Source organism: Gadus chalcogrammus, chromosome 8, assembly GCF_026213295.1.
Source record: "Gadus chalcogrammus isolate NIFS_2021 chromosome 8, NIFS_Gcha_1.0, whole genome shotgun sequence".
NCBI classification, from domain to species: Eukaryota; Metazoa; Chordata; class Actinopteri; order Gadiformes; family Gadidae; genus Gadus; species Gadus chalcogrammus.
In genome coordinates this window covers 8,751,326-8,778,973 of record NC_079419.1, presented here as the reverse complement: position 1 = coordinate 8,778,973, position 27,648 = coordinate 8,751,326, and the positions used below count along the sequence as shown (strand labels likewise).

The 27,648-nt window shown below is 44.2% G+C and overlaps 5 protein-coding genes across 7 annotated transcripts in view; 1 reads left to right on the top strand and 4 right to left on the bottom strand.

Annotated features, from left to right (window-relative positions):
• The window catches only part of LOC130387793 (guanine nucleotide exchange factor VAV3-like), a 55,144-nt gene extending 51,797 nt beyond the window's left edge, over window positions 1–3,347 (bottom strand). For both annotated transcript variants that reach the window (XM_056597061.1, XM_056597062.1), the window contains exon 1: window positions 2,900–3,347. In XM_056597061.1, the coding sequence (XP_056453036.1) occupies window positions 2,900–3,103 (204 nt within the window). In that variant the 5' untranslated portion in view covers window positions 3,104–3,347. The remainder of the gene's footprint in view (window positions 1–2,899) is intronic.
• Window positions 3,348–4,416: 1,069 nt separating this feature from the next.
• dcaf8 (DDB1 and CUL4 associated factor 8) lies at window positions 4,417–13,369 on the top strand. 2 transcript variants are annotated; one of them, XM_056597064.1, is made up of 13 exons: window positions 4,417–4,491; window positions 5,185–5,258; window positions 5,356–5,445; window positions 5,653–6,317; window positions 6,941–7,081; window positions 7,348–7,442; window positions 7,819–7,929; window positions 8,039–8,169; window positions 8,612–8,719; window positions 9,305–9,435; window positions 10,273–10,392; window positions 10,685–10,801; window positions 11,383–13,369. In XM_056597064.1, the coding sequence occupies exons 2-13, from the start codon at window positions 5,222–5,224 to the stop codon at window positions 11,488–11,490; spliced, it is 1,854 nt and encodes a 617-aa protein (XP_056453039.1). In that variant the 5' UTR covers window positions 4,417–4,491; window positions 5,185–5,221; the 3' UTR covers window positions 11,491–13,369. The 2 variants fall into 2 exon arrangements, with proteins under 2 accessions (XP_056453039.1, XP_056453040.1); XM_056597065.1 differs by having other exon boundaries at window positions 4,439–4,665.
• A 607-nt stretch (window positions 13,370–13,976) lies between these two features.
• Window positions 13,977–21,784, bottom strand: ndc1 (NDC1 transmembrane nucleoporin). The gene is made up of 18 exons (XM_056597063.1): window positions 21,600–21,784; window positions 21,237–21,357; window positions 21,038–21,139; window positions 20,708–20,882; window positions 20,477–20,603; window positions 20,256–20,364; window positions 19,996–20,047; window positions 19,695–19,827; window positions 18,568–18,660; window positions 18,371–18,452; window positions 18,065–18,229; window positions 17,593–17,829; window positions 16,679–16,791; window positions 16,457–16,507; window positions 15,606–15,669; window positions 15,388–15,488; window positions 14,964–15,124; window positions 13,977–14,593 (listed from the first exon to the last, which is right to left on the bottom strand). Exons 1-18 carry the CDS (start codon window positions 21,636–21,638, stop codon window positions 14,530–14,532), a joined length of 1,989 nt encoding a protein of 662 aa, XP_056453038.1. The 5' UTR covers window positions 21,639–21,784; the 3' UTR covers window positions 13,977–14,529.
• A 193-nt stretch (window positions 21,785–21,977) lies between these two features.
• On the bottom strand, window positions 21,978–22,941 carry zgc:113691 (uncharacterized protein LOC503529 homolog). Its single transcript, XM_056597073.1, has one exon. The coding sequence runs from the start codon at window positions 22,865–22,867 to the stop codon at window positions 22,115–22,117; it is 753 nt and encodes a 250-aa protein (XP_056453048.1). The 5' UTR covers window positions 22,868–22,941; the 3' UTR covers window positions 21,978–22,114.
• A 732-nt stretch (window positions 22,942–23,673) lies between these two features.
• On the bottom strand, window positions 23,674–27,617 carry yipf1 (Yip1 domain family, member 1). The gene is made up of 10 exons (XM_056597069.1): window positions 27,433–27,617; window positions 27,164–27,264; window positions 26,844–26,989; window positions 26,651–26,731; window positions 26,463–26,550; window positions 26,137–26,253; window positions 25,745–25,911; window positions 25,410–25,592; window positions 24,589–24,695; window positions 23,674–24,403 (listed from the first exon to the last, which is right to left on the bottom strand). The coding sequence occupies exons 2-9, from the start codon at window positions 27,195–27,197 to the stop codon at window positions 24,609–24,611; spliced, it is 903 nt and encodes a 300-aa protein (XP_056453044.1). The 5' UTR covers window positions 27,198–27,264; window positions 27,433–27,617; the 3' UTR covers window positions 23,674–24,403; window positions 24,589–24,608.
• Between the last annotated feature and the right edge of the window lie 31 nt (window positions 27,618–27,648).

Here is a 27,648-nt window from a genome sequence, read left to right as displayed (position 1 = left end):
CCCCTTGGGCGCTTATTCCCTCTGTGAGTAAATGGATAATGATGATGACGTTGATTATGATGATGATGATGATGATGATGATGATGATGATGATGAAGAAGATGATGATGATGATGATGACGACGATGAGGATAATGATGACGACAGCAATGGATGAAGATGGCGATTGTTTCCGAATTTTGGAGTAGTTACTACAGTAAGACAGCTTGGGAAATATGATATTGGTTGAGCATAATGTGTGAGATCCATCAGCACAGTTTATTGGCTATGGTTGCTAGGGTGCTTGACTCCCAGGTTGAAAGGTTGAGGTCCCAATGTCTACAGCCTACCTGTAAGCATCCTTCAGCAAGATGCATCTTGTTAACTACTTTTTGACTCACTCATAAAATACTTATTTTTAACATCCCTCTATCATCAACTCTCCATCAAATCATATTTTTTTATTATTTGACAGCATGAATAATTACCCAACAAAAGAGTGTATCCCAATATGAAACAGATTTAATGAGATGTGTATATGAATGCAACGAATGTCAAAACAATTTAATTAACACCCCAGGTAATTTAGTTTGTTGTTCTGACTATTGAGTCCAGGATTTGCATTTGTCATGCCTTTAAAAAATTGCAACCTCTCTTTGACCATAGAGAGAAATTTGCCGTACCAGGTATGTTCTTTATTCCAGTAAATCATAAAAAGCTCCCCTTAGACCACACAGAGAACATGCAGTTCCAGGGGGTTCCTCCAGCAGACTGTTGGGTATGGTTGTTTTTATTATTTTCCTTTAATCTTGCTCCTCTGACTACTCAATATTAATCTGTAACACTAGCAGTACTTATTCTGTATTTTAACATGAAGGGCTAGGTTTTTTGTTTACGTTAGGATTTTTGCAGGAAGGGAGTGGGGTATATATATTTTTTGTATTATCAACATTTTGTATGTATATGTGTCTCATTTGACATTTCTGTATTGTATATACATAGTGTGTATCCTCTAATCTTTTTAAGTCCATTTACAAAGAAAAAATTGAAAAAGTTTCAGGAACTGATTATGATTATATTCTGGACCAATAAAAATAGTTTAAAAAAAATTGGTTTAATTCATGATGTATAGCGGTGTAGATTTTTAGCAACTTAAAGCAGATTTAATATAGGGTTGTCAGTGTGTGGTTTAACCATGATTTATTACAAAAGGAGCAATGACTTTATTGGTCGGTTTGTAGACTGACTCCTACATTTCAATGGGTCTGGATGCTTGCTGATTGTGTGTTTGTGTTTTTCATTATGATTTATACTGTTTTTCATGCGTTTATCATAATTGGATCCATCTGAAGCTGATAAAAGAAATAAACTCCAGTTAAATTGAAAAAAACGCCTCATATGTTATAAGACTAAAATCCTGTGATGAATTAAAGTACTTTGTATTTTCTTACTTTCTTTCCCCATATTTATTCACAAGACAATATTTTGACATGAGCTCTGTGCCCTGCTGTACACTGCAGTCTTGGATCAGAGGCACATCCAGGGATAAATATAGAGCATTTTAAAAAAAGAGAGAGAGAGAGAGAGAGAGAGAGAGAGAGAGAGAGAGAGAGAGAGAGAGAGAGAGAGAGAGAGAGGGGGGGGGGGGGAGAGGGGGGGAGAGAGAGAGAGAGAGAGAGAGAGAGAGAGAGAGAGAGAGAGAGAGAGAGAGAGAGAGAGAGAGAGAGAGAGAGACTTATCCACAGTACACTGCACCATGCAGCACTATAATATACACCGTTCCCCGGCCCATTATCCTTATGCTCGCATTTTCATTTGAAAGATCTCAGAGGCCTCAGAGGGAGACAATGCAAAGGGCCTTTTAAAAGTCTCCAGACCCACTGACACACATGAGGGTCCCAGCTATACCAAGACGGCCTACAGCTGCAGGCCCCGGTCACTGATTGTTCTCCAGAGTGATGGGTTTCCCCCCTCTTCAGCAGACAGATGTACTGAGGCCCGACGTCATGTGGAGCAACACACTCTGAGAATAGCCTTAATATATAAAATATTAAATGTATTTCAATGACTAAATTTGGGAATGTCGAAATGTGAGGTTGTTTTTTCACTGCATGTACTGTATTTATATGTATCCGATTGTTTTTGTTGAAGTATTCCTCTATTCAATTTGTCTGTTGTCTTCCTGAACAAACAAGTCAACAAAAAGGTTAATGATGTTTCACAAAGCACATTTTCAATATAGCCTTCACTGATTTGATCCTATGTTTATTTGTCATTAAACCCATCCACCATTTGAAATACTAGTTTGTGAAAAAACACCAGTTATATAGGCAAAGCTAGACATCAACTATGAGTTGCTGACCAAATAGCATTAGTTTGTCCAACTATGGGTGGATCAAAGTCCAGATAATATCAGTCTCTCCTGTGGCCAAGAAAGGAATTCTGGTCTTCCCTTGGACCATTCCCTCAGGAATCACAGAAGGATTTCAGAAAAGCAGCCCCTATACTCTTGTCATTGCCACTGTATGAGCCATGACATAAAAATGAAACCAACCCCACCCAACCAAGATTTTTGTCGTAGGCTGCTTTTGTTTTCCTGACCTAGCCTCTATTCCTCAGTCTTCAGATGGGAATGTTTATTTCTTGAGGTCGACAAGGGAAACGCATGCTTGTGGTATACTATGCCACAATATTGTAGGATAAATAAAACATAGGCTAACAGAAACAATAATCTCTTTCTCATACCGAACCCCTAATCCTGTTCATCTTTCGATTTATTTATTTTTCTGAGCCTCATTGAGTCCTGAAGTGAACTGAACCCAGCGTTGTTATTTTGTATAGCATGTGATTTAATGAAACAGGGGAATTCGATAAGTGTGTGTTAAGCATCTGAAGAGGAAACAACACCCCTATGACCTACCTGTGACATTTGCGGTCTTAGGTTGATTTCCTTCAGGTTGATAGTTTGCGGTTTCAGGTTGTTCAGAAGTTGGCAGAGCAAGACCCCGTCCCGAAGGGTCTGGGCCAGGTCGAAGACCTGAGCGGTGTCCGCCGTCACTCGGTGGTTCACCGGGAGCACTTTGCAACTGATAAGCCAGAGCGCGCATTGCCTCCAATACTCCATGTTGTGCGAACACAAGCTAAACAACCATAGTCTAGCCAACTTCAAAAGAAAAAACAAGTACGGCGTCTCTACTTTAAATCTGTTAGTCACATTTAGAGCTTCTTCATTGTATACGTCTTCAACATAAGGTTCCCGTAAGGCGCGCGGGCAAGTCGTTTCGGGCGCTTGGGCATCGCCGAGCGCGTGTGAACCGGTTGATGACGAGCTGCTGTTCGAGCTGATCGCCGCTCTTCACTGGGTTGGCTGCAGCTCTGTGTGGGATTGGAACCTCCTCTCACAACAACTTCCTCTTCCTCTCTTTCACTAACGTTTCCATGTGAGTTAATTCGGACCAGACAGTGGGGAACAGACAGGGCATGGATTCAACAACCCATCGAAAGTGTTGAGGGAGGACCCATGTATATATGTCTGCCCTGAATTATTGTGTTCTGTTTAATGTATCATCACAAATGAATACGGGGTTATTACTTTCAGCCACTTTTGAAATGAACAGTAAAAGCCAAAGGTTCTGAGTTTCATTAGAATATCATAGGCATAATACATTCGATTTACGAGAGAATCAAGGGGTTGGTTAAGCATAGAAACAGCGGGGTATCTATGAGACCCTGTCATTAAATAAGTGTATGCTATGACAAAAAAAGAGCAAGGGAACAATGGGATTCCTAAGTAACCCATGGTGAGAGAGCCCAGATGTTTCCCTTGAAACCGATTATCGTCATAAACCTGGGCCAACATAAAGTGCTGAATAACACGTAGGCCTACGCTCAATACGGTTTGACCTAAATAATAGCACAAATAGCCATATTGTAGTGAACGCTTGTGAGCTTGTTGTGAGTTGCCATTTCCACTAAGCAAAAACATATGACACCGATATTGGTGTATTCGGCTACATTGACATATGAATAAAATATAATAATTTACATATAAATATAACTCATTCCAAGAATCAACCAATGATATACCAGTCAAACCATCAGTTAAAACGGTCCGTTTTAACAAATTAATAATTATGCTTTCTACAGTTTTTATTTTATTTCGACTTTTTTATATGAGATGCCTACTGGCCTTTCAGAATCTAAAAACAATGCATAGTAGAACAGTCTATTGTAGGTGCGCTTGTGATTAGATTGTAAAATAGCCTAAATAAAGCGTGTATAACACCGGAAATAAGATACATATATTCAAATAATAAAATCGAAATAATAGCAGAAGTAGAGGCCAAACATGATTAACTCTATGTTCATAATAAACTAAATATTGTTGATTGATCCAACTTTAAAGAGCTGCGGAGACATCCGGTCGCGACAGAAAACAAACACGCACGCCGGAAACAGAATAGAAACTGCAGTCAAAACATAAACAGAGCGGTCAACCTTGTGCCAGCGCAGGTACCTTACTCCTCAGCCCTCACTCACGTGCACATCCATGTGGTGTGCCTTTCCTTTGAGATCGTCATTTTATCACACATAGCTCGACTGCCAGGTTAAAACCAGCGAGGACCGACGGCAGCAGATCCGATTTAGGACGAGCCTGACAAGTGTACGCTTCGTGGGGCCTTCGAGGTAACGTCAACGTTAGCCACGCTAGCCTCGACTAACGTTACCAAGCTCAGTGCTCGTTTTAAAAATAGTTCCCACTTCGCTAGGCACCAGTCCGGACGGTGATATTCAAGTGTCGATACATCTTAATATACATTGGAAAAACGTGTGCGTGTGTAATGTGAGCTTGATTAATCGAAGCGGATCTGTTTTTGCGGATAATATAATGTACAACATAATGTGAAAGAAGGCATCAACATGGCCTGTGTGGCATAGCTGTCGACCGAAGGGATTTTCTTGTTTCGGTTTCTACTGTGTGGCGTTGGCTGAAATATCTGTGTTTGTTATGGGCCAGTTAAATAGCTGGCGTCCTACGCGCTACCTGCTGCAGTGCTTTCACGCTGTTTACCAGACCATGATTCATCAGCGTTCATCCAATAATGTCCACTCATCATGCGAGTGCATTAGTTGTTTCTGTAGCACCTGTCGAGTTCAAATTGGTCCTTATCAGTAGCTATGGCGATGTTTTATGTGTCATTAAAGGCTGTCCTGTGGATAGCGGGAGGCCAAACGGGACGACATGGCAGAGTCTGACGGGAAATCCAGCGCTACTAACGGTAAGTGATCACGACGGTGTTGCAAATCATTTTTCGCAGAATAAAATGTTTAATGCCCAACACCTTTTTATTTCACAATAATTTGCTTTTGTGTCAGGTGTCGCTGAGAGTGATATCTCTGAAGAAACAGGACAGGATACACTTGATGAAGGAAATGCCTCTGGGAGCAAAGGAGATGAACAAACTGGTAGTCAGATATTCTTATAGTTCCAGTACAGTCTTTTTAAAATATTGTTGTTTTAACTTATCTACCACTGTTTTTCAATGAGTTCATACCCAGCCCGCCTACTAGTCTGTGCTTTGTAATGAAACTATTTTTGACCACCCTTTTTTTTTTATCTTGTTCCTTTTTGTAATCTATAGGTTTATTTAACCTAACTCCCTATTCCCATAGCCCCCAATCAGCCGGGAGAAGGGTCTCGAGTCTCGGAGCCCTCTGCGCCTTCAGACGCCGAGTCAGGGGTTGGGGGAGAGGGAGGACACGAGGAGGAAGACACGGACAGCATGGACGGCGGCGGCCTGTTCTCCCTGACGGAGGACGGCGGGCGGAAGCGCGAGGGCGCCAGGAGAGAGCGGGCGAGGGCGTCGGACGGCGCCCGGCGAACGGCAAGGAAGCGCAACCGACCGGCCCTCGTCCCCAACCGCTCCTCCACCACCGATGAAGACGAGGACGACGACGAGGATCACGAGGAGGAGGACGAGGAAGAGGAGGAGGAGGACGAGGAGGACGCACAGGCCATGGAGATGTGGCTGGGCTCGGACGTGACCGACCTGCGGGGCCCCACCTGGCGGGCGGTGCCCTCGCTGCGCTCCCGGGAGATCGGGCGCAACTCGCAGCAGTTTGTGCGGCGGGTGTGCGGCGCCCGCGGGCTGGTGCAGCGGCTGGAGCTGCAGGGGCGGCTGGAGAGACACACGGGCTGCGTCAACACGCTGCACTTCAACCCGTCGGGCACACGGCTGGCGTCGGGCAGCGACGACCTGCGCGTCATCATCTGGGACTGGGCCGTCCGCCGCGCCGTGCTGGAGTTTGACAGCGGCCACAAGAGCAACGTCTTCCAGGTCAGCCGGGGGCTTGAAGGGTGTGGGGTCATTGGGTTGGATAGGAGCGATTGCATGTACTTTAAAGGTCCCATGGCATGCCACCAGGTGTGGGTTGATTAGCCATTGCAAGCCGTTTTGGAAATCTTTCCCTTATGACATCACAGGTGGGTGTGTCCACCTAGACATGTCATGGGACCTATAAAGGTGACATATTATACCACCAGTTGTGAGTGTGTTTGGCCGTTGCAAGACGTTTTGAAAATCTATAGATGGATAGGGATAGATGAGGAATAATCACACTCGCACCTGGTTCTATAAAATGTCTCCTTTAACTACCTTCCTTCAGTCGATAACATACTGCTGGATAGAGCTGTATGGAACTGGATAGAACAATCTGACGTCCCCAATGTTTTTTGGGGAAGCAGTTGTCACATGCATGCACATTTTGAGCTGCAAGAAGATGGAATCAATTTGAACCAAATGTTTCAACTGGTATTAAAGTGAATGATCTTCCACGCAAACAAAGTGAAATTAATCTGCAATCCTGCACAACCAGATCGAAACCAGTGGACCTTTTTGTCCTTCTGATTGCGATGAGCCACCTCGTTTATCTCACTAATTACGTGTGGCCCTTCCTTCAGGCTAAGTTCCTGCCTCACAGCGGCGACAGCACCCTAGCGATGTGCGCGCGCGACGGACAGATCCGCGTGGCCGAGCTGTCCGCCACACAGCGCTGCAAGAGCACCAAGCGTGTGGCCCAGCACAAAGGGGCCGCCCACAAGGTACACGCCTCCACTCCCATTTCGCATTTGACCACTTCATTTCATGGAGTGGATTGGAGGCCGATTTTAGGCATCGTTGATCAAAGTTTCCGCCTCTTCCTCTCTGGTTGTCTGGTCATCCTGAGCCGTTTGGGGTCACGGGGGGAAATGTCATCATCCAATATCGTTTAAACGTATGGCTGTTAAGCCCTGTGAGACTTAACTTCCTCTATTGTAAGTGCTGATGATGATAATAATGTGTTGGTGGCGGTGTGCTTGCGTTCCAGTTGGCCCTGGAGCCCGACTCTCCCTGTTCGTTTCTCTCGGCCGGGGAGGATGCGGTGGTGTTTGGGATTGACCTGCGCCTCGACCGACCCGCAAAGTGAGTGTTCATCACGCGCGTACAAAAACACACACACACACAGACACGTAAAAACACACACGGACACGCACACAATAGAACATAATCCCCTTCCCAACTGTTCTATGTTTGGTTCTTTACCTGCTCCATTTTTGGCCAGATACTGAACCCATGACCTCTGTAGACATGCAATGGTCCATGGTTGACGTTCCACTCAGATTTACTTGTTACTATTGTATTCCCCATCACTGGTATGTCTGTTATGAAGGGGTCAAGGTCCAATAGTATGTTATGCACACAGTAGCACACAGAAGCTGATTGCGGCCTATCTTCTCCCTGAAACCCAATGAACCAACTGAGACCCAAGCGTGGTTCTTGCTTTCCTTTTTTGTTCCAGCAAACTCACGGTTGTGAAGGAGGGTGATAAGAAAGTTGGGCTGTACACTATCTTTGTCAATCCTGCCAAAACCCACGAGTTCGCAGTGGGCGGCCGAGATCAGTACATCAGGTGACCGTCCAGCAACAAATCACAAAGCCTTTTTTACTCTGCTAATAATGAAATGATGGTGTTTTTAAGGGTTGAGCTCTTTAATGTCATGCTTCATATCTCCGTCTAGGATCTACGACCAGAGGAAGATCAACGAGAACGATAACAACGGCGTGCTGAAGAAGTTCTGCCCCTCTCACCTGGTGTCCAGCGAGTCCAAGACCAACATCACCTGCCTGGTGTACAGTCACGATGGCACAGGTAAACACTTGGTCCACGACTTGGAGTTGGCTTCTCGGTTCAGCCATTGGGGGGGGGTCGCACCTGCACACACAAGCGCCAATGCTTATTGACTGTTGATTAGTTCTTTGCTCGTCTACCAAGTTAACTAAGATGGATGGCTGACTTCTATTTATGTTGGCTCTTCAGTTAAAAGGGACCATGTTATACCACCAGGTGTGAGTGTGATTAGCCGTTGCAAGCCGTTTTGAAAGAAATCTGACGACACAGGTGGGCGTGTCCACCTAGATGTATGACGGACAGATGAGCAACGTTGGCATAATATGTCCCCTTTAACTTTATCCAACACTGTCCTAGGGTAGAGATGAACTCCAATTGTGAAAGGTACTTTTTAAGTGTGCATGAACCAAACTTGCAGACACTGTGAAAGCGCGCATGGTCAGTTGTAGCATCATCCTTGCAGAACTGCTGGCCACTTACAACGACGAGGACATCTACCTGTTTGACTCAAGCCACAGCGACGGAGCCGACTACCGGAGGAGGTACAAGGGCCACCGCAACAACGCCACAGGTAAGGAGCCATCACCGCCCCACACCTTCTGGCAAGGGGCCCATCCCAGCGGCCTCTTGTTTATTAATTTAATTGATTTATTCACGCTTCATGGATGCCCTGCTATAAGAGAGAAGTGATTTGTTAAGTCCCAAAGCTCTCGTCTCAACTAGTGCCGTTCGGCTGGCTTAACACCAAAGCCCTCGATGTAACCTGTTTAGAATTCCACCAGACCATTGTCTGTCCCTCGTGATATGTGGCTGAGGACAGGTGATAAACGGGGTGAACCTAGAGTTGACTTGAGTTGACCGGTGTTATAATGTGCAATACTTTAAGGAAGTGGTCCTCTGTGTAACGCTTTCCGCTGGGGGCCCTATGTGAGTACTGAAAGCAGGCTTTTGGTCTCGACGCAATCCAACAAAATCTTTAATCCTTTTTGTGAGGCAAAGCTTGCTAAGCTCTCCACTGAGAAATGAGCAACACGGCAGCGGCAGCAGCGGCATCTTGTCACGTGACCAAAAGCATTGGGCTAGCACTGGGGTGTTTGGTGGCTACTGGTTCACGCACGCACACTCATAACCTCTCTCTCCCGCTCTCCTCCCTCAGTGAAGGGGGTGAACTTCTACGGGCCGTCCAGTGAGTTTGTGGTCAGCGGGAGCGACTGCGGCCACATCTACCTGTGGGACAAGTACTCGGCCCGCATCGTCCAGTTCATAGAGGGGGACCTCGGAGGAGTGGTGAGAGGGGGGGGATGGGAGGCTAGGAGGCTAGAAGGGGTGGGAGGCTAGGGGGGATGGGAGGCTAGGAGGCTAGAGGGGGTAGGAGGCTAGGGGGGATGGGAGGTGTAGAGGAGTCTAGTGGGGATGAGAGACGGTATCAATACAGAGATCACAGTTCTGTGTTTCAAATGCAAAGTGTCAGTTCTCATGAATTGCTGTTCTGTGGGCTCGAGTTCAGTTTACCGCAATACTTTAGTTTGTGTTAAAAGATTGTAAACGCAGTTTCTGTATTTTAAACAAAAAAGTGCTCTTTATGATCTGTTCCCCCTGATGTGATACCGAAAGCTGCAGCCAAAGCCACTATTGCTCCTCCTACGTGTGAAATGCTGCCGATTTTCCGTTTCTGATCTGCTTCTGCTGTAGATATTTAAGATACTGTCTTATTATTATTATTATTATTATTATTATTATTATTATTATTATTATTATTATCCTCATCCTCAAACCAGTGCCTTTGTAATGCATACTGCATTTGAAAACACCATTCGTGACATTACATGATAGTGGGGACTAGGGATGCGTAATGCCTAAAACACAGCTCTAATTGCTCAATCCCCCTGTCCATGTTGTCTCCCCAACGTGACGTCATGCATTCTGGGGGGGATGAGAATCAAGAGCAAACGGTTAAAATAGTACCTACTTTTTCGTATGACGTTCCCTTTTGTGATACCTAACAACATTAAATACAATGGATAACAGTTTAAATCTTTATTAACCAACAAGCAAATTGCACAAATTAGTTGGGAAAATGTACCCTGGAACACGGCCTTTTAAAAGGATTCCTTGACTCTGCAGGTGAACTGTTTGGAGCCCCACCCCCACCTGCCCGGCATGGCCACCAGCGGCCTGGACCACGATGTCAAGCTGTGGACCCCCACCGCCGAGCAGCCCACTGGCCTCAAGGGCCTCAAGGAGGTATCCACTCGCTCCCTTCCACACTGTGCCGCGAGCAGGGTTATCGCTATTGTGGTGGTTATTATTGTAATTACCATACCAGATTTGGATGATGTATCAGGATCTCGTAGCATTAAGATGATCCTCATTGCAGACAAATGGCATCAGATCGCCTCTCGGTTGTACACTTTTGATACCCCGCTCTGACTCACCCACTCACCGACCCACTCACTCACTCACTCACTCACTCATCCACTCACTCATCCACTCACTCACTCACTCATCCACTGACTCACTCACTCACTCACTCCAGGTGATGAAGAAGAACAAGCGGGAGCGCGACCAGGACAGCGTGCGGCACGGCGACCAGTACGACACCCAGCTGCTGTGGTTCCTGATGCGCCACATGAGGCACCGGCGGCCCCAGAGGGTGAGCCCTCGTCTTACGATTCCTAGAACCTATCCACCCCCCCCCCCCCCCCCCCCCCAACCATGTGGAATGGGACACTAGTGGTGGGTCATTATATTCCAGTGGAGCGTGATGCCTTGGTGTCAGTAAGAAAGTTGAGAGGCTCCTTCTGTAAATTTGAATGAATGAAAGATTTTTATTTGTTAATGTACAAGTACAAGTACCGCAAAATTTGGGAGAGCACCCACATTTTTAGGAGGTCATCCGATCCTTTTTACTCAAGAGTCGCTGTGTATAATTTGTGGGCCGTTCTCCAAAGGTACACAGACAAATACTATGATACCCCTTTTTGGTGTTGAAATGTTCCTCTTTTTATTTTTCTCATCGTGTTACTGTTTGTACTGTTCCGCAATATGGCAAATCAACTGAGGAAGGCTTATGTCACAGTATTTGGATCCCTATATCAACAATATCCATTTGGCTTTTAACAACTACAACAACTTTTTGTTTTTGAGTTGAAAGTCTTGTCCATCACGGACGCTTCTGATTTCAATTCTCAAGATCACGGAAGCTCCTGATTCTCTGTCGCTCCTCTCCCCCAGGCTCGTCGAGAGGGGGCCGATGGTGACACGGACGAATCCTGGAGCTCTCCAGACTCGTCGGACGAAGAAGACGGAGGCCCAGATCACGTCCAGTGCATGTCTTCTTGAGCCACAAGCGCGTAGTAATGAAAGCGCACACACGCACGCACACACACACACACACACGCTCATACTTTGTTGCCCTTAGAAAATCAATGCTTACGGGCAAGCACTAGCGACACACTGGCACACACAACAATTTACCAAACGCTTTATGCACACACACACACACACACACACAAAGAGTTAGTTTTCCTGCTAGAGGTGTACAAAACAGGCGACTTCTAGATGGCATATGCAATTAACAAATCCTGTCTGTTTTGTTTTTTTGTCAAAAATCCTATTCGACCCCCTATAACGAAATCATTCGGGAGGTCCTGTTGTATGTCCATACATATTTCTTATACTCCTGCCAAATACCAACAACGATATACTGTGCATGTATGAACAGACCAACGCCTCCATTTAGGCACCTTTTCGGTAGGCTGCGACATCACCAGCACCCCCCGTCTTTAAGTCCGGGTAACCCCCAGCTACCCCTTGATGAGGAGGGTTATGTACAGTATTAGGCTTGGGCAGAAAGGAAGGCCTTGGACTCGTCGTTTGGAACGCGTACCAATAATGTGGCGCATCTTCTAATTTCTCGGCTGATGTAGCTCCATTTGCTTTACAATTTTGTCTTTTTGCATAGGCGCAGAATGTCCCTCCCACCCCCGACCCCTACCTGAATAACACACAAACAATTAACGGCACTGTTGCTGTACTGTGGCTCGCTCACTCTCGCTCTCTCTCTCGCTCTCTCTCACGTTTTGTAGCCCCCCCCCCCCCCCCCCCCCCCCCCATCGAGTGTATTTTGAAATCAGGGATGTCGAAGATTGAAACGCAGACAAAACAAACAGTGCACTTGGGCACTCGGACGTGGGGGGGGGGGGGGGCTTGGAGGGAGCAACAACATGCCAGCGATCGTAACGCCTGTGCTCACACTACCCCTTAGCTCCAGGATTTCATTCCGTAAAGGATTAGTCGTATATTTTTCAGCTCGAAGCACAGATTTCTACTGTCTGCTTCTTTTCTGTCTTTGTGAGTGGAGGGGTTAGCACTTAGCGTATTTGTCTTTAGGATGAATTGATATCTGCTTCCAGCAGTGCTCTCTACCTACTTCTTCCCTCTCACTCATCGTCCCCGCACTTGGCCCTGGATGCGATCCTTCAGTGGGGCGGACAGACGTGGCTTGTAGTTAGGTCACTGCCTATGAGCCAAGGGAAAAAGATATATTGTTTGCACTTAAGTAACAAATCTCTCCGGTTCAACTAAGGCAGTTTGTGATGTGATGAAGCCAGCTTAGAGAGAATGGAAAGAAGGATAATATGTAGGGGGATCATATGCTTGCAAGTCATTTTTTGTGTGAGCGATTAAGTCCAGCTTTAGTCATTTTCTATACTAAGTCTAGTATAGTTGAATTTCTATGTACATATATACATATATGATAAAACTGTAAAAAAGAATACAAAAAAAGTTTGACTTCCTGAATATAAAAAAAAACCACAAGATGTCAAAAAAATTTGATTGGTATTAATGCAGAGATTTATATTCTATATGAGAGCAAAGTAATTTTGAAAATCGAAAGAGGAACATGACATTTTTATTTTTCCTTTTACAGCACGCGTTCGTCTGTATTGTGCAGTTGGAGCACACAGTTTGACTTTCCAAATAGTTTTGGTTCCCTTTGTTGTTTAGGAACCAATGTATCTTTTTTAGATCTTAAGCTGTTGGTATATAAAACAAAGTCATATTCAGATGATCCTGCTGGCTGTATTTGTTTTGTTCTTGTATACATATTTAGGCCCATGAACAAGTTTCTTCCCATCACTGCCTAATCTTGCGTTCTGCCAGTTTGGTTTTGAAAAAAAAATAATGTACGATTTGTGCAATAAACAAAAAGACAGTGGTCCTTGTCTGCATTTTTTATGCTTCCTCATTGTGTGAAATGTAAGTGTTTTTTCATTGCAACTGTTTGAGGATTTACTTTCGAAAGACGGTAATGAAATCAAAATAACTAATGAATTGATGGTGCTTTTTACACGTGTCAAACATTACATTGAGATTGGCTGACCAGAACGATCTATGGAGGCTATTGTAAATCGTGTGTCATACTAATAGTAAATGTTAAAAGTGGGTCTGGATCTAAATGTTTTCATTGGACTTCTCATTTTCCATGGCTCTGCAATGGCTATTTAATGCCTGTATAAAACATTGGTCGATCAGTCTAACAATAGAGGCAGGAATAGATAACAAACTGGGTCATTGAGCCAAAAGTGTTTAATCAAACACGTCATCTTGAACTGCCGTAGGCTTTGTACAAATATACAGTATAATATGATCCTTGAAGTTAACAGATTGCCATGCAGAGATAAGGAAACATCTGGAGAATTTTATTTACCTAGTGTTTACCTTTGTGGGCATAAAAACTCAACGCCAAGTAACAGTATTATCAAACTGTAGGGGCTAACTTTTGATTTGGAGAGCGAAAAGATGAGTCCTGTAACGGAGACCCTGAAGATTACACAGAACGAGTGGCGTCTTTCGACATTGCTTGAACAACTAAAACAAGAAGATTCTACTTTATTTGTCGACAACAAACCCGCCTTTGTTCCAAACGAATTAAGAGGATGAATGTGTGGAGAAGGAAATGAAAGCACAAATTGTACATGATTCAACTGAGGACGAATCCTCCAGAGTCAAAGGCAAAGCGAACACCTTCTCATTGTTGATAGTGTGGCAACTCCAATCCAAGCCAGAAAAACCAAAAAACACCAAGGCTGGTTCACAGGTGTTGTATAAATAAAGCCCTTTCAGGATGATCTTCGAAGTGTGTCATTGCAGTACCGTTGCTGTCCACTAGGAGGTTCCATTCTCCCCATTGCATGTTAAGACACGAGGCGACCCACAGCGGATAGGATTGAAATGACGAGGCGCAGTCAGAAATATCAAAAAGAGGTACTGTTGTAGGGTCACAAAGCTCAAGCCACACGGGTGTCTGCACACACACAGAGCCAAGTCAGTCTCATTTGTAGTCTTAATCCAAAAGCCACCGTGCGCGTCCGGGTCTCACTCCTTGTACTCCAGGAACTGCTGCAATCTTTTCCGGTGTTCGGCGGACATCTTGATGGCACTGGATGAACAGGAAATAGAAAATGTGAAAAATAATTCCTTGCATTTCTTTAAATAAGGGGTTGCATTAGGGCTGCTCGATTATGGAAAAAATCATGGTCAATTATTTTGGTAAATATTGAAATCACGATTATTCAAACGATTATTTTTGAGTTAAAACATGGTGTATTTATTCAGCATGTCTCTCTCAAAGAACAAATTGTAACTGAGAACTTTGAGATTTTGCCCTACCAAAATACACAAAATGCCCAAAAAGAAAATGTTCAAATCTAAAATAAAGTACAGATATGTATCCAGCTGTTACTAAAACGAAATCACCATCAAAATTGGATTAATCGCCCAGCCCTAGGTTGCTTAACCAGCAGCCTTACTTCAAGTGATGCCCGAAGGTGGTGGTTATCCTGTAGATGGCGGTCTTGAGGGTGGCCCTGAGAGCGAAGCGCAGCGTCTTGGAGGTGCAGTCGCCCATGCTACAGGCCGAACGGAGGGGCTTGCTGGAGGCGTGGGGCAGCTTGAAGTGGCGGTCCACCGCCTGGAGGCGTTGGAAGGGAGAGACGGTACACATTAAATACACAACGCAAAATAAATATTGAAAGTATTGATATGAAAAAGTCTTGTTTGACTGAGGCGGCAAGTAATATTCCAGGTCTTTATATACATTAATTGTTATCTTCTCATACAATTCAGGGGCCTCATAATCCAATGTTGTCTTTGAATCGTACGATTAGGGTTAACCCATACTTTGGACTCTTTAGAGAGTCGTGTTTGCATTGTGAATAAGCCATAGCAGTTTACCTCTTGTAGGACTAGCATGCTACCGAGAATGCTGGGTAACGTAGTCTGGACCACGCCAAACTTGTCTTCAGTGAAGGAGGCTGCCACAAGGTGAGACAGCCCTAGTGGAGAGGCCAAAGGAGATGTATATATGTTTTAATACAAACAGCAATACGAATGTACAGCAACATTTGAAAATAAACCAAGTCTGTCATCATAATAAGCCAGAACCATCTCACCTTCCAGGGCCCAGATGTGTGACTGGCTGTCTGCAAAGAGGGCCTGACTAGAGGCTTCTGGGAGCTGTAGGCAAACGGTACTTCATTGAACTGGACATTAAAAACGTTGGTTGCATGAGGCTACACACATCATCCTTTTAGAACTTTGTTGCTAAATAGCCGTACTATAATCTAGTTTCCAAGTTTATTTACCAGGACTCCAAACACAAGCAGTAAGGAGACCAACGATGCCAAATCTTGCAGCAGCATTTGAACAAACCAGTGGAAGAATCAACAGGCTGCAGATATCACACAGTGCTTGTTTAGTTACTTTATTCATCAGCACACTATGTGGTTAGAAGGACAGAAAATGGTTGAAATAGAACCAAATCTACACTACAGAAAGAATGACGACCATGCCACCAAAGCAATTATAGACCCCATGGTCTAGTTTTAACGGATAGGAAGGAAAATATTTAAAAACACAGAAATGTATATATTGTCTTGGATCGATAAGGTTTCAGCCTGAAAACCAACCTATTCAAAAGCTTTCCCTGCCAATCCCATGGAAATATGGAGCTCCTCATATTACTGGAAGGACACGTTGTGCTACATGACTCCTTGATTGGGGCCCTTTAAGTAATCAGTAGGACTAATGGTAACATGTAGAAGGATGGAAAACCAGCTGGTGCCATCAAAGCCCGAATAATTGATAGGAAGGCGGTTGGGTGATCTAGCAAAATCCAATACAAATCTGAGCAGGAGTCATAGGTGAGCCATAAATAAATCAGGCTGTCAGTAAGTGGGAGAGATTAGCGGGCATGGAACACACAATCGCTCCCTGGCTCCGCCAGCGTGCCCCACAACCTTACCTTGTTGAACAAATACATGACCAGCACACGCCGCCCCAGGAAGTGTTTCACCTGAACGGGAGAGTTTGGGACGGAGAAGAAAGAAAGAAATGAGCTTGAAATTTCCCTTTCTTTTGAAATTAGAAAAGGGGTGTAACTCTTTTCTTTAAAAAAAGAGAAAGACGTTTGAATTTCTATTTGTTTATCTATACGTATCATAGGGGAACCTATGAGGGTGAGCACCTGTTCCTTTCGGTTGTGGAGGAACTGTGTCACGGGGCTGGGTTTGGGCTCAGCCGGGTGCGGGCAGGGCGCTGAGGTAGGGGATGGAGACAGACTGCCACTGGTCCCAGTATCTGCAGGAGGAGAAAAGACATAAAGGTGATGTCGTTTAGCATATGGCCGCAATGTTGGTGGTCCACAGCCGATTCTCCCCCCCCCCCAACCCCCCCCCCCCCCCCCGAACCTGACCCCCCGCAAAAAAAACTAAATAAACAGCAGATGGCATTTCAAATTTAACAAGACTACGGTTGCTTTTTTTGGCACGTCAACTTAATGGATGCCAAATTGTAATGGATTGAAGTCAAATTGCCTTCACCGCCTGTGTGGAGTGTGGTTCACAAGGAAAAAACAGAAAGCCAAAACAGCTTGGCTATCAAAACAAATTGAGAATAAAACTAACAACAAATATAAAAGGAGACTCCATTGAAACCAAACTCTCGGGCCTTCTCTCCTCATAGGTGCTCGTCTCGAGGCATTCCCTTCCATGATGCATCTTTAATACCTTCCCTTGATTCTGGAGCCGTCTTCACATATCCAGCTTCACTTTGGCCAATTCAATGCATTGCGTTTCCTAACGGTGTCACCGTCCCTCCTTCCCTCTCTTTAAAGCTCAACAACACCTTTCTGTTCCAAGGACACTTCGGCTCTTCCGCCACCACTGCATAGACCCCCCCCCTATTTATACTCTATCTTTATTTGTGTTGTTGTGCTGTCTTGTTCTGTGTGTGCTCTTTAAAAAAAGAAAAAAAAGAAACCTTGGGTATGAGAAAGGCGCTATATAATAATAAACGTATTATTAGTATTGTAGTCTGTGCTAGTCACTAAAGCAACCACCAGCACCAGCACCAGCCCCCCCCCCCACCACCAGGGCTTACCTGTGGAGGCCGACCAGAGTTGGGGGCCCCGCCTCAACAGGTGGGGGCTCTGCACCGTCTCGCTCCAGGGGGAGCTGGGCACCAGGTGGGGGGCCAGGCGGCGGAGGGCCCGGGAGGAGAAGGGGCTGTCCAGGTCTGAGGTGAAGGGGCCGGTGTTGGGGCTCATGGGGGCGGCGGTCCCGGCGGAGCGCAGGAAGGCCGACCTGGGGGTGCTGATGTCCTGGGTGGCCGAGAGGCCTGGTGGAAGACACACATTGGGAGTTGATGGAATAATTCACACTTCAGGAAATGACGGCCCGCGGTTTTCTTCCACTGATTTTGTGTTTATGGCGTCCCCCATTGGACAGCACAATCTCCGATTGGCATGAGCAGTGTATGACGATTTAGAGATGCATCGTCCATAACGCCGCCGGGGTCTGGAGAAACACCGCACATAGTCGCAAAGCGCAAAACGATATAGAGCGTGGTGTACCCGAGCTATCACTGGACACCGACTTCTTGTCGCTGCCGGCTGAATGCAGCTTGGCCCGCCCGTTGATGGCCACGGTCTCGTGGTGGGCCACCAGCCTCTGGGTGAGGTCGGCCAGGAGCGACAGACACTCGCTGCTGAGGGCGTTCCAGTTGTGCGGGTGACCACCTGATGACAGACAGACAGACGGACAGACAGGTCACCTGACGGAAAGGAGCCATCATCACCGGCATTTGTGTTGAAGCCGTGTTGAGAAGGATTTTACTGTCTGAGTTTTGGGGGATTGGGGGGGGGGGGTGGATGACAGACCTGGCTGGCTGAGGCTGAAGACCTGGGCCCGCCGTGAGGGGGAATGCTGAGAGAGCAGAGCCAAGTCCTGCAGAGCTAGAAACTAATTTGCGAAGGAGGAAAACAAATTAAACCCCATGGTTACGGTGGTCTATCCAAATGATCAGAGTAAAATAGATGTTGAAAGGCATGTCGTCATTACTCAATGCATCGTTTACCTTCAGTACCATGGGCTGCTGACCAGGGAGCACTTTGGGAAGACACCGATCGGCTTGCTCAGTGAAAGCCGATTGCACGGGAAAGTTGTACACCTAGAGGTTGTGTTTTTAAACAGAGGGCAGATGTCAGATCCTGAGTCCTAAAATCATAGTCTAGCAACCAGACGAATCTGTTAGCTCATGTTTTATTTGCTCTTGTATAGGAGTCTTGCCCCCCTCCGTTTCAGATACAATTCCAGCAGACATTGAACGGTTCAGGCCAATCACAACCGTTTATCCAATATGGGGCGGGTTTAATACCATGACTGTACAGAGGGGCGCCCTATGGCAGCACAGTTCAGGCATTTACGTTAAACCACCAGGATGGCTGATGCCGATGTGTCACATGTTTCATTGCTCTGATTGGATGACAGACTATCCAATTATGTCAAGGATTTTGGCCTGCGTACATTGATGATAACCCATGGAAATCCAAAAATGAACAGAGGTTCCAGACCCCTACGCAATTGCGAATTGGTCTGTCGATGTCAGGCTAGGCTACCATAATCTTATTATGGGATTATAATATATATATATATATATATATATACATCCTAATTCTAAGAGAAACACTGCCCTCTAGTGGCTGAAACAAGTGAAATAATGACAAAGGTACATGTAAACAAAATTAAAAAGTCATTTTCGTAGGCTGAATGTATGGATGCTAGTTACAATGACAATCGCACAAAGAGACTCAATGTTTTGGAAGTACTTCTAACAAGAGTGGCTTTGGTTTCTACCCAACAACAGGATATCCATGCCATAATTAAGAATAGGTCATGCATAGCATCCTGCGTGTCTGATTGTGGTAACCCCTTCCACTTAAGTGCGGCTCCAGTTTCTCCCTAACAACAAATATACCGGACGATATCCATGGCACACTTTTAACATATACATGCAATGAAGTGTCTGCATTCATTGCGTGTTAGCATTTGAGTAAACAACTTCCATCGAAGGATGTTTGTGGAAAAATTTAACAATTATTTAAATATGTAACCCTGACTTGTTTAACCAGATTCAAGTCCAAGCGCCATTTGCTGGTGGCAGGCTTTTTGACCCTTAGGACCAAATTGGTCCGATGAACATACCTCAGTGACAAACACCCTGAAGAGCAGTACGGTGAGGTACCAGGTGAGGAGGAGGAAGGTGCCACTGATCCACAGGTGGTACAGCATGGCGAGGTCCAGCAGCCCTGCTATACTGTCCAGAGGGTTCAGAGAGCTGGGGAGAGAGGGATGGACCATTGAAGAGCACATATATATATAATTTCCAATTAGGTACGGGTCCCTGTCAGGGGCACGGAAGGAGAAGATGTGAAGGACTTCTCTGATACTGTGTACAATGCATGCATGTGTTATTAAGAGGTATGGCACGACCAGCAGTACGAACCTGTTCGACTGAAGGCTCAGTGTGTCACAGAGCCACGATCTAGGGATATAACCTGTAGATAGAATGAAAATAGTTTGATGTTGAGGGATCAAAAAGTATGTCTTAAAAATAACAACAATGTTACCCTCAATTGGTCCAAGGTGCACCAATGCAGATAAACTTCATGGCATCTTCAAAATATCAACCCATAACAGTGAAAGGGCTGTTAGGGTGAGTTGTCCAATTAAAGTTAAGTTCGCACCAGATAGGGTGGGACTTACCCAAAAAGAAGTAAACCGCAAGGAAGTTCCTGGTGAAATAGAGAGATTGAATGGCACTGCATTTCACCACCAATGGGAGATTTCCCTTGAAACGAAGATATTTGTATTGCTAGAGTGGGAAACGAAGCAAAGGACAAAGATTAACGACAAACCGAATCCTGAGCCCTTGTGATTACCCAGCCAGTATGTAATTCACACCACTATAAACTATTAACACATACCTGAACTGCATGAAAGGGCACATAGTTCATGTTGTGCATGACACCAAACAGACTGTGACTATAGCCAACAAAGGCCCCGAACAGGATCAAGACAAGGTGGTATTCATTCAGGCACAGCTGAGGATCACTGCATAGAAAAATGACAACAAAATAAATACTAGGACACCGACCAAAAGTTTGTTTACCATTAAAGCATAGCACCTTGCATAAAAACAACAGTGGTCTTCTTACCCATCAACCAGAGTGCACACGGCAGCAAGATTCTGGTATCTGGGACCAATGGTGAAGGCACAACACCAGGCCACTATCACCCCCATGATGCAGTGGACCACGGCGTGAAGACACTGCCGAGGGTGGAGAAGCTGAGCCAGGAGAGCAATTTTTGAGCAAGCAATGGACGGGGTAACTTTAGAAGAAAAAGGCAGAAACAGAAAGTTTAGCATGCAACCAATGTTACACTTTTCAGAATGTATACTTTCGCAAGATGTTAACGCCAGTGAAAAACAAAAGCAACACGTCTACACGTTTCTACCATACCATACAACCATGACATTCACTTACCCGTGTAGTACTCAAGGTTGAAGAAGCCGACCACGACCACCACTCCGCATAACAAAACGAAGGAGAACATGGTACTGGCACTCGTCAAAATAGACAGGCATTCTGTAGACAACACAAAACACAAAGCCTTAGAAAAATACACTCAACGTTAGCTATTGGTAGCGGGTCGTCTGGAGCACGGGATGGAGTGAGCGCTGACCTGTGATCCACTCGATGGGGTGGAAGAGGCTGACTCTGCTGAGAACTACGAACAGGGCTGTGACCGGAGGCAGCAACAGGACAGCCCAAGCGATGCTGGCAGCAGCTCTCCAGCAAACCACCTACACACAGCCTTATCATTCGTTGTAATGACACAAACAAACTCTACGAGGGGGTGGCTGATCGGACGTTTATTTCTAGCATAGATCATACTTTTAAAAAATGGATCAAGAAAAAGTTAGAACGATTATTCACATTGTGCTGGGCTGGGCTTATGTTTAGCTGCCTGGTTAGCAGAAGTTGACAGATCCGACTAGCAAGTAAGGGGGCTTATAAAGAAATCGGGGTGAGTTACAATACTTGCCTTGCGTACAAACCAACAGTTTTGCTCCGCGGAAAACATGTCGGTGAAAAATTAAATCCAAAATGCAACGGCACTGTCTTTAATTCACAACTACTTCCAAGTCCTTTTGCAGTAAGATACGCTCCCCATATCGCGCGCCTCATGCATTCAAAGGACCTTTCTAGGACCCCGCGTAGAAGCTGTCTGTGTCACTGCCTGTTCTCAATGGAGAGTAAAATATCACGCAGCATCATTTACTGGACAAAATTAAGTTATTTGAAACATAGAATTGCCACATTTGTATACAGTTTATGGTGTAAACAATTACTGTATACATGAAATACAATTTCTACAAAATTATTATTATATAATATAACTACAGAATAATTAACACCGGGATACACATCACAGAACAAAACAAACGAGTCCCCTTGAACAAATTAAAAGTCCAATAATTTCAATGTATAATCCTTTTAAACGGTATTGGGTTTATTTGTCTAGAACAGTGTTTTGTCACTGATGCCTCAAAAGTGTCATCAGTGCTGAAGCCCTTTAATTTCATCATGCACAAACGCCTTTTTGTCGTGAGGATTCCCATGCGTCAAAGTAGCTAAGCTGTGTTTATCCAACATTGATCTTTTCTCGCTATCTCTGCGAAATGGCTTGGTCTCAAATGCATTTACTGGAAGCTTTTGTGACAGATTAATGGACATCTCGGTCTGAACGCCTTTATTGATCACTGGCCCTGGTCGCTGGGAAATCGCCGGGAGTGACAGCTGCTCTCGTTGTGGTTTTTTGTCCTCCCACAATTTAAGCAAACGTCGCTGATTATTTGTCATGTCCTTGAGGTTTTGTTGCAACGACTGTACTTGATCTTCCAATAGGGTTTTAGAAGTCACTGTGTTCGCCAACTCGGATGTTAAGTCATCTATCGTTAAACTGAGTTTCCCGGCCTTTTCAATTAGAGCATTGCATTGGCGTTCCTTTTCATGGAAGTCATTGATGATGTCCTTTGTAGTTTTCCCGCTAAACTTGGGACTGGCCTCGAGTCCGATCTCCGCCCGAAGAGACTTCGTCTGTTTCCTCAGCTCCTTGTTGTCATTCGTCAGGGACTTGATCTTCTGTTTGAGCGCCTCGGTTGAACGCGACCTGGACTCAAACTGCCGCAGTTTCTCCCGGAGAATGCTCTCTCGGTGCAAAGCATCATCCCTCTCTTTTCTGCATTTCTCCAAGAGCTTTAAAGTCTCAAATTTGGACACCTTGTCGCCGTTACCGTTTGATGTGGCCATTATGTACAGGTCTCTAGATCAAAATAACTAGAAACATAATATATAACAAAAATACATAATTAAATGCTGGGAAAAAATAGGAAAAAAAACACATATTAAAAGTCATCCAAAAGTGAATGCATCTCATAATTATTTCTAACTAAGAACTAAATGCTATTCACTGATAAATCCATTCCACAACAGCACTGGTCACCCTCGTACCTGCAGGCTCTGAGGGGACTGGCAGTGCTTTGGCCGCGTTATCTCTTCGACAGCAAGCTCCCGTGAAACTCAAAGCGTGGGTTAGAATGACCATTAATTAGGGCGCCACCATCCCATTGACACCGTTTCCAGTGACACTTATTTTCTTCTGTTTCAATTTTGTTAATTGAACTAAATACGTAGCTATTCTAAGAAATGATAATGAAATATTTCAGGACACCACAATTAAGACAAGGTTTTCTTCATGAATGCCCTAAAAATGGATGAGTTTGTGCAAGTATGCAACGTTTTCCACGGTTAAAGATCCTGCAACACGACAACGAGACCGCGGAGATGCATTTGAACGGTCCTGCCAGACTGATTGATGTGTTGGAGACAAAACCCGTATACTAAATGCCCAATTCCAAACTTGGAGGATTGATGAAGTTATAAAATGGTCAATTAGCTGCTGAGCTTTTAGATCTTTATAATCCCATGCTAAAACAATTATGAATTTGAAAATAAAAAAGCCAAACTTTTCAGATTTAGTGGCTTCCTCAATACTGCCAAGAGTCGTCGTTAATATTTAACTACATTGTTCCAACTTAAGCAAGGATCAGTTAAAATGCCAACGCCAAATTCTTTATAGACATTTTTTATTGGTCGCATCTCAGTACTCAACTATGCATGACGTTCAAGTATGGCAGCCATTTAATCAATCCATCGCCTATTATGTTAACTTTTTTTCCCTAATAGATTTTAAATGAAAATTGATAACCAGCTTCTGAATACAATTTGAGTTTATTGAAACTCCCCAAACATTCATAACAAAATCAATGGAACCATAGAGTACATTTTATAAAATGTATTATTACACATTTTGTAAAGAAAATTGCACGTGACAATGCTTATCATTAATGTTTGCCATTGACAGACTTATTGCACGTTATAAATCTGTAAAATGATTGACGCTAATACAGTAGATCACTAACCACAACCAAGAGAATCATAAAGTATACAAAAAATTATATAATGCTGTACAAGAGGACCTTGAAGCCAAAGCACTGATGACAACACTACAAACTGAAAAAAGGTTCTGGGTCTTTTTTTGTGTGAAAAATCATACACCTGTGATGTATATTTAAGAAAGTTCGGAAGCCATCTCATAATATAAATAACAGACTTGCAACCCGTGATCCTTTTCAGAGGCCCAGTAGGCCTGCAGTGGCACCAGTTGTGCACGACAGGCCTTAACAGCCAAAAGCCAGTGCGTGACCAGTCGCAGGTGAAATCCAGACGCCCCGTGACACCATCACTACGGCAACCCGAGTCTCTCTAATAAGGCAACAGGAGAGCCTGCAATTTGAAAAAAACAAAGAATAATGACTTGTGCTTTAGAGAGGAGAAATCATGTACAGGATATGGGGTATTGTATGTTCTACTAGAAAGGCCACCAACAGTTCCAGTGGCCTTGCCAAAAAGAAATAGAACGATGATGAATTTATAGGCTTCAGTTTTGTGATTGATCACACAATGCTTACCCGTTTGTGTTCAGGAAGGTCTATGTATGAGGCTTGGATTGGACGAGCGTAACGACAGAGGAGTTATTGGTTTGCTGATGTGGACTCTCTGAACTGAAGAAGTATGCCTGGTCGACAAAAAATAAATAATTAAAAACAATAATCAAAGACAGAACTTTTAAAAACACAACAATATGTTTGCTCTTGCATAAAAAGGGTGTTTATATAATGCATCTTAACTTGCAGTAAAAGAAAAACAACACATCAAATAATAATGAACAACCCAGACCCTTTCAGTCTCTCCTATTCTTCTAAGACAGCTCTTCAGACACTAGTGAGTGAGTGATGTAGACTAATTATCGGCCGATATCATAGTCATCCGAGCCTTGACTGTATTCACACAAGAAAAAGTGTGTCGACAGCCTGTCGTTATTCATGCTCACTAAAAGTTTCCATTGAACAGGAGGAGGTGGAGCATTTAACCAGCTGGCTTACCAACAAAAGTGTACATTTTCTGAGGCTTTCGCTCTCGCACACACACGCACGCCAGTGAAACACTAACCCCAATGTCCCGACACATGCGGCGGGGTCAAAGCCGTGCCGGTACATGGAGGTCCCGCAGGTCAGCTCAGTAGAAACCAATCACTAAAGCTATCGCTGAACGCCAGCGACGGGCTCCTTGGCCAAACTGGGTCAAAGGAGATGTGGTTTGCCTCACCAGGATGTCGGATACAGAGTATCTAATATCACCCCCAAGTCTCTTATTGTTTAATCTGACCCTAATCCTCCTTCCAAGGAAGTGAGTACCATAAGTAAAAAATGGGCTCTAATGCATTAATTACCTTGAAACCGACGGCCAGCAGAACATTGAGAACCACGATGGCTGACATAAACGCTATGGAAACTCTGATGTGATCATCCTTGATAGCGGGCCAGAAGGTCAGCAGCAGAACGGACCCAGAGAGACACAGCGCTAACACCACAGAGAACCACCTCAGTCCTTCTGACGGAATGATCCAGAGCACCTGGTCCAGAAAATCACAGGGATTAAACGTAAATAAATCCTGTTTTGTTGAAAGTAACACTGCAACACAATAATGTCCTGCTTAACTACCTTGGAAGGGAAGAAATCAATAATTCACATTAATGACTAATTATTACCAATATGGCATCTTACCACTGCAGGAATGTAAATGGACAGGGAATATCCATAAGCACAGACTATCTCCATGAAGGAATAGGTAACCAGGTTCATCACTTTGCTGTTTCGCCAGAGCAAGAATCCCCAGAGGGCAAGAGGAACAAGCCAGGCGTAGCTATAGATCGCTGTTGCAGCAATAGTCACTGGGAATCACAACAAAGAGACAAAAATCAGATTGATAGCACCCTTTTGCATGTGGTTATATTACACATGCATTATACGTTATATTTGTCAAGTACCCTACACAGTGACAAAGCATGCGTCAGGTTATAGAAAACTCTTGGCATCCAACCATAAGCGCATACGCTTTTAGAGAACTGCTTTAGTGTTATAACATTGACCTTGTTGGAAATAAAAACAGGACGTACCTTTCCCAAACTCAGCTGTATATTTGTAGTTGGGACTGCCCAGGTTCACCAAGAACTTGGATAGGTTTCCGCAGATGGCAATTGCAAACACGAGAGTTGCACAAATCCAAAAGGGCCCTGTAGTTAGTTTTGAGGTTGTAGTTAGTTTTGAGTGACCTTCACATCTCCTTAACTGCCTCTCCTTTGACTTTATTAGGAATATTTTGAAACCATCAAGAAACATTAAAAGGGTTTGGTTGCTAACAACCAGGAAAGAGTAAGATTGTCTGATTCCATTACACCTGATCAAAAATATAAATATATCTTCGAAATGTTATTGTTCTTACCATAGAGGTCAGGATTTCTGCGGACGTAAAGTTCAATGAAGTTCTTTCCCCGCCATGGCAGTACTGAACCAATAATTCGACTCCTGACCTGAAAGACAAGACGGTAGGGAATGAGTGTCGAGGTAGTTCTCTAAAAAAATACATTTTACAGGAGAATCTTACATGGAATAAGAAATTACTTTGACTACCTGGTAGGTGTCGACATCAAAGAATTTCTGATAGTAGTCAAACGACCAAAATGGGGCATTTTTCTTTTGTCCGGAAAGAAGCTTCAATGAAGGAATATAAAAGATAAAGTGAGTGCTTCCAAATTTGTGGTGTAATAATACATGCGTAACAAGTTATGACCTTTTTACACTGCTCTCAAAACCGACTCGTCACCTCTGCCTTGTCATCATTGGCGAGCAGGTCTTCCTCAACTTCATCCCTTCCTGGTCTCCTCTGTTTTCGAAACTCATTCACATCATCAATGTTGATCGTGGTGGCATCCCTGGTTTCTTCCAACAGACTCTCAGCCTCTTCAAATTCTAACATTGCACAAAATAAAAAAACATTATTTGTACAGTACATAGACAACATAATAATATCAGAGTATGACACAGGTTTTTAAACCTCTCATATGAGAGAGAGCGAGAGAGAGAGAGAGAGAGAGAGAGAGAGAGAGAGAGAGAGAGAGAGAGAGAGAGAGAGAGAGAGACTACCTTGAAACTCAAAAGGATCTTTTGTGTTCGCCATTGATAAGGATTGTTTTGAATGTCCTCAGAGGAAAGTGTAAAAGGTATCCAATACTTTGCCAAGTGAGCTGAGGAATGTCAAGAAGAATGTGAATCACGGAAATATATAATATATAGGTTGATATCAAAGGTCCCGGAGAGCTTCGAAATATTGCTTGATAGCTTAGTTTGATCGACAACTAGCAACTACTGCTGCCACATACCATACAGTATTAGATGCTAAACAAGTCACCTACCATAGGAAGTCAACCTACACTTCTCTCGATTGTGAGTCTGGATTATGCAGTCAACGAGCCCAGACAATAGAATGTACCAACTCCAAGAATCAAACTGAATATGCACAAGAATTAACTTTATGGAGTCATTTCACTTCATATAATTCAGCTGGCTCGGGACTGTGTTATGTGGCGTTGTAGCTAAACACGTTGTTCCTGTTCGGACCATTTTCAAAG

What these genes read in the sequence shown, in the direction of transcription:
- ndc1 (XM_056597063.1), bottom strand. Translation starts at nt 21,638, where the DNA reads ATGTTTTCCGCGGAGCAAAACTGTTGGTTTGTACGCAAG. An exon ending in GTGTGCACTCTGGTTGATGG is followed by an intron (nt 20,604 to 20,707) that starts GTAAGAAGACCA and finishes TTTTCTATGCAG; the next exon opens with TGATCCTCAGCTGTGCCTGA. An exon ending in ACTCTGGTCGGCCTCCACAG is followed by an intron (nt 16,792 to 17,592) that starts GTAAGCCCTGGT and finishes CTCCTCCTGCAG; the next exon opens with ATACTGGGACCAGTGGCAGT.
- dcaf8 (XM_056597064.1), top strand. Translation starts at nt 5,222, where the DNA reads ATGGCAGAGTCTGACGGGAAATCCAGCGCTACTAACG. An exon ending in CAAAGGAGATGAACAAACTG is followed by an intron (nt 5,446 to 5,652) that starts GTAGTCAGATAT and finishes CTATTCCCATAG; the next exon opens with CCCCCAATCAGCCGGGAGAA. An exon ending in AGGGGGACCTCGGAGGAGTG is followed by an intron (nt 9,436 to 10,272) that starts GTGAGAGGGGGG and finishes TTGACTCTGCAG; the next exon opens with GTGAACTGTTTGGAGCCCCA.
- yipf1 (XM_056597069.1), bottom strand. Translation starts at nt 27,197, where the DNA reads ATGGCGAACACAAAAGATCCTTTTGAGTTTCAAG. An exon ending in AGATCCTTTTGAGTTTCAAG is followed by an intron (nt 26,990 to 27,163) that starts GTAGTCTCTCTC and finishes GTGCAATGTTAG; the next exon opens with AATTTGAAGAGGCTGAGAGT. An exon ending in CCATTTACATTCCTGCAGTG is followed by an intron (nt 25,593 to 25,744) that starts GTAAGATGCCAT and finishes TTTCTGGACCAG; the next exon opens with GTGCTCTGGATCATTCCGTC.
- zgc:113691 (XM_056597073.1), bottom strand. Translation starts at nt 22,867, where the DNA reads ATGGCCACATCAAACGGTAACGGCGACAAGGTGTCCAAATTTGAGACT.